Here is a 5,000-nt window from a genome sequence, read left to right as displayed (position 1 = left end):
TCTGCTGTAATCTAAATTGCACTGTGCACATACACAAGCACGCGCACATGCAGGCGGCACACACAAACACACTTGCACACACACACACACACACACACACACACACGCACACACGCACACACACACACACACACACACACACACACACACACACACACACACACACACACACACACACACACACACACACACACACACACACACACACACACACACCATACAAGGCCTCCACACCCTCTGCTTTAATCTCCATTGCACTGTGCACATACACACAAGCACACACACATGCAGGCGGCACACACAAACACACTTTCACGCACGCACAAACAAATACACACACATACATGCACGCAAACACAAACGCATGCACACACAAACGCACGCAGGCACGCACAGAAAAACATACACACATACACGTGCAAACAAGCACACAATGTTCCAATCCACTCCCACTCTTAAATCTATCCAGAAGGATTTTTTTTCTAGTGACTGCCACAACAAACCCCTCCCTCTCTCACACACACACACACCATACCAGGCATCAACACCCTCTGCTCTACACAAATCCAACGGGTCTAGATAATGAGAGCTCCTGAAGTACAGCATGACATACAACACTACATGCTAACCACACTACAGAATCATCCGGGGGGGCTGGAGCTTGTTTTTAATGATCATTTTTGCTAATTGCTTATTTATGATCATTAGTATAATATAGTAGTGTGCATACTAACCGTGAGGAAGTTGAGGAGGGTTGGTCTGGATAAGTGCTAGCTCCTGTAGTATGTAGTATAGCTGCTGGGGTGGTAAGCACAATACATACTACACTGGTAACCTACTAACCACACTACAGACTAGGGATACTAACCGTGAGTAAGTTGAGTAGGTCTGGGTTGGCCTCTATTCTGGGAGGGCTGGTCTGGATCAGGGCTAACTCCTGAAGTATGGCATAGTGCTACTACACATACTAACCTGTTGGTGTGTAGTATACTAGATTAGTATATTAGTGTGAATACTAACCGTGAGTAAGTTGAGGAGATCTGGGTTGGCCTCTATTCTGGGAGGGCTGGTCTGGATGAGTGCTAGCTCCTGCAGTATGGCGTAGAGCTGATGTGTCTTGTTCAGGTTCACTCGACTCTTCTCTTTATCGGCCCAGTCTGGTAGCGCCACCTGCAGCAAGATATTAGTATTAGATTACATTTAAGATAAAGTTTGCACATGCAGTTGACACAGTGCAAGTGCATCAAAATGTTACATTACTTTAAAGTACATTACATTACATTACAGTGGGCACTAAATACACGGTCTGACATTTTTCGGGGACCTCAGATTTGAATATTTTGTTTCCTTCTTATTTTTTTCTTTTTACTATTGTCCTTCTTTGTTGTTAAACCCATGTTTTGTTTATTGTGTTGTTTTAATAACAAAAGAAAGGTAAATGAAAATATATTTAAAAGAAAGAAGAAGAAAAAAAAAAAGAATGAAAGACAAAAAATTAGGTCCCCCATTAGCGGTGGTGGTGGTTGGGTTTAGAAAAAAAAAAAAAGTACATGACATTACAGACTCTCTTGTCCAGAGGGACTAATTGAAGATGATATGGTCAGCAAGGGTGAACCACACAGTAGAGTATACAGGCGTTAAAAACAGTATTTTACTTTCAATTGACACTTTAATCACATCCTCTCTGCCTGTCTCTTTCACACACACACACACACACACACACACACACACACACACACACACACACACACACACACACACACACACACACACACACACACACACACACACACACACACACACACACACACACACACACACACACACACACACACAGTACTACACCTCACCTGCACTGCGATGAGGTCATTGAGGTGAACTCCCAGGAAGACACACACACACACACACACACACACACACACACACACACACACACACACACACACACACACACACACACACACACACACACACACACACACACATAGTACTATACCCCTTACCTGCACTGCGATGAGGTCTTTGAGGTGAACTCCCAGGATGGGGAACCTGAACCCGGAGCAGTCGGAGAAGCGACGCCGATACTGACTATAGTTGCCACAGGAGGAGACCAGCTCTATTAGACTGTTGAAGGCCTGGAGAGGAGAGAGAGGGGGAGAGAGAGAGAGATAAAGAGAGAATGAAAGATGGAGGGAGAGAGAGAGAGGTAGAGAGAGGGGGGGGGGGGGGGAGAGAGAGGGGGGGAGAGAGGGGGGGGAGAGAGGGATAGAGAGACAGAGAGATAGCAAGAGAGAGAGATAGCGAGAGAAGAGCGAGAGAAGAGAGAGAGAAGAGAGAGGGATAGAGAGAGAGATGGAGAGAGAGAGAGAGAGAGAGAGATAGAGAGAGAGAGATCAGGTCACTTGAACGATACTCAATGAGTAAGCGAAAGAATGAGAGAGTGATACAGAGAGAAAGGGATGAAAGACTGTGATGGAGAGAGAGATTTTTGTCTTTACAATCCGACCGATTGATTTGTTTATTGTGTGATTAATCGAGTGTAAGACATTTTTGTCTGATATAATTACTTTACCGAAAGAAAACAAAGCAGTAGATCAACATTAAAGGAGAAAGTCCCTCATGCGTGTCAAATCTTTATGTGTGTGTGTGTGTGTGTGTTTGTGTGTATTTGTGTGTGTGTGCCTGTGTGTGTTAGGGCTCTCATTACAGTGTACAGTCCCAGGAAAAAGTCTGTACACCCTTTGATATTTCTTATATTTCTGTCAAAATTGATCATAAAACATGGTCTGATCTTCCCGGAAATCTAAAAAAAAAAAGAGCAATCACAGTCTGCTTTAACTAATTCCACCCAAACATATACATGCTATGTTATCATATTTTTATTGGCCAAAAGGCCATAACATTCACAAGCGGCATAAGTAAGTACACCCTTGCATTAAGTAGGTTTTAACCCCTCAGTTAGTTACAATATCATCAACCAGACTTGTCCTTAGTTGCAGATCAGATGAACAAAACAATCTGTTTGTATCTTGTCTCCCTTTTCTTTAGAGAACTGCCTCTCGTCAGCAAGGTTTGTGGGATGTCTGGAGTGCATAGCTTTCTTGACTTCATGCCATATAATCGCAATTGTTTTTTGTCAGGGCTTTGACTGGGCTATTTCAGAATGTGTATTTCATTATTATGAAGCCATTCTAAAGTCGATTTGCTTCTAAAGTATGGGTTGTTGTAACATTTCAGGACCCATACTCTTGTGTGCTTCAACTGTGTGACAGACTTCCTCACGTTTTTTCTGTAAAATATCACAATAAACTTGAGTTCATTGTTCCACTGATAATAGCAAACTGTCAAGGGCCTGAGACAGCAAGGTAGCCGCATATAATGATGCTCCCGCCACCATACTCAGAAGAGGAGATGTAACCAAGAATAGCTAAAAATGGGATTCATTCTGCCTATCTAAAATTAATGGGGTTTCTGTCCAAAAAAATATTGCTGCACCTTTGAGGTTTGCGAAAAAGCATTTTTATGCTTCATAGAATTACTGCTAAATATTCTGTAGACCAACGTTGAAACCAAAGTTGAATTGTTCAGGGGAACACACAATGTCATGTTTGGAGGAGAACTGGAGAACCACACCGTCACCAAAACATCATCTCCACCTTCGAGTATGGTGGCGGGAGCATCATTATCTGCGGCTACCTTGTTGCCTCAGGCCCTTTTCAGTTTGCTATTATCAGTGGAACAATGAACTCAGAAGTTTATCGAGATATTTTACAAAAAAAAGTGAGGTAGTCTGTCACACAGTTGAAGCACACAAGAGGATGGGTGCTGAAATGTGACAACAACCCATACTTTAGAAGCAAATCGACTTTAGAATGGCTTCATAATAATGAAATACACATGCTGGAATAGCCCAGTCAAAGCCCTGACAAAAAACAATTGAGATTATATGGCATGAAGTCAAGAAAGCTATGCACTCCAGACATCCCACAAACCTTGCTGACGAGAGGCAGTTTTCTAAAGAAGAGGGAGACAAGATACATCCAGATTGTTTTGTTAATCTGATCTGCAACTACAGGAAACATCTGGTTGAGGTTATTGCGACTAACTTAGGGTTAAAACCTATTGAATGCAAGGGTGTACTTACTTATGCCTTGCTGTCCTGTGAATGTTTACATCTTATGGCCAATGAAAATATGAAAACTTGTAAATGTTTGGGTTGAATTAGTTAAAGCAGACTCTGGTTGTTCCTTCTTGTAATTTCCGGGAAGATCAGACCATGTTTTATGACCAATTTTGACAGAAAGGTAAGAAATTTCAAAGGGTGTACAAACTTTTTCCTGGGACTGTATGTATGAAGTGGGGGGGGGACCTTGCAGATATTTTTAGCCCGGGCTCGGCAAAACCTGTCAGTGGCCCTGTGTGTGTGCGTGTGTGTGTGTGTGTGTGTGTGCGTGCGTGCGTGCGTGCGTGCGTGCGTGCGTGCGTGCGTGCGTGCGTGCGTGCGTGCGTGCGTGCGTGCGTGCGTGCGTGCGTGTGTGTGTGTGTATGTGTGTGTGTGTGTGAGAGTGTATGTGTGTGACAGGACACACTGACCAGAATCTAGATATGACAGCCCAATCACCACTTGTCTCCTTCCACAGCACATTTAAACATAGCTATTATCTCTGGCAGTCCTTACACACGAGCTCACTACACTCCACCATGTATAGAGTCTTTCATCCCTTTCTCTCTGTATCACTCTCTCATTCTTTCGCTTACTCATTCAGTATCGTTCAAGTGACCTGATCTCTCTCTCGATCTCTCTCTCCATCTCTCTCTCTATCCCTCTCTCTTCTCTCTCTCTTCTCTCGCTCTTCTCTCGCTATCTCTCTCTCTCGCTATCTCTCTGTCTCTCTATCCCTCTCTCCCCCCCCTCTCTCTCTCCCTCTCTCCCCCCCCCCCCTCTCTCTCTCCCTCTCTCTCTCTTCCTCCCCCCTCTCTCTCCCTCTCTCTCTCCCCCC

At 43.9% G+C, this 5,000-nt stretch overlaps 1 protein-coding gene across 1 annotated transcript in view; it reads right to left on the bottom strand.

The window, feature by feature from the left end:
* LOC134437262 (RAS guanyl-releasing protein 2-like) overlaps positions 1-5,000 on the bottom strand; it is a 58,899-nt gene that overhangs the window by 31,983 nt on the left and 21,916 nt on the right. Inside the window, exons 8-9 of the mRNA XM_063186755.1 lie at positions 2,004-2,135; positions 1,021-1,170 (exon numbers count right to left, since the gene is read on the bottom strand). Coding sequence (XP_063042825.1) covers positions 1,021-1,170; positions 2,004-2,135 — 282 coding nt within the window. The remainder of the gene's footprint in view (positions 1-1,020; positions 1,171-2,003; positions 2,136-5,000) is intronic.

This window comes from Engraulis encrasicolus, chromosome 21, assembly GCF_034702125.1.
Source record: "Engraulis encrasicolus isolate BLACKSEA-1 chromosome 21, IST_EnEncr_1.0, whole genome shotgun sequence".
Taxonomy (NCBI): domain Eukaryota; kingdom Metazoa; phylum Chordata; class Actinopteri; order Clupeiformes; family Engraulidae; genus Engraulis; species Engraulis encrasicolus.
The sequence above is the reverse complement of the archived record's forward strand: the minus strand, read 5'-3'. Positions and strand labels throughout refer to the sequence as shown.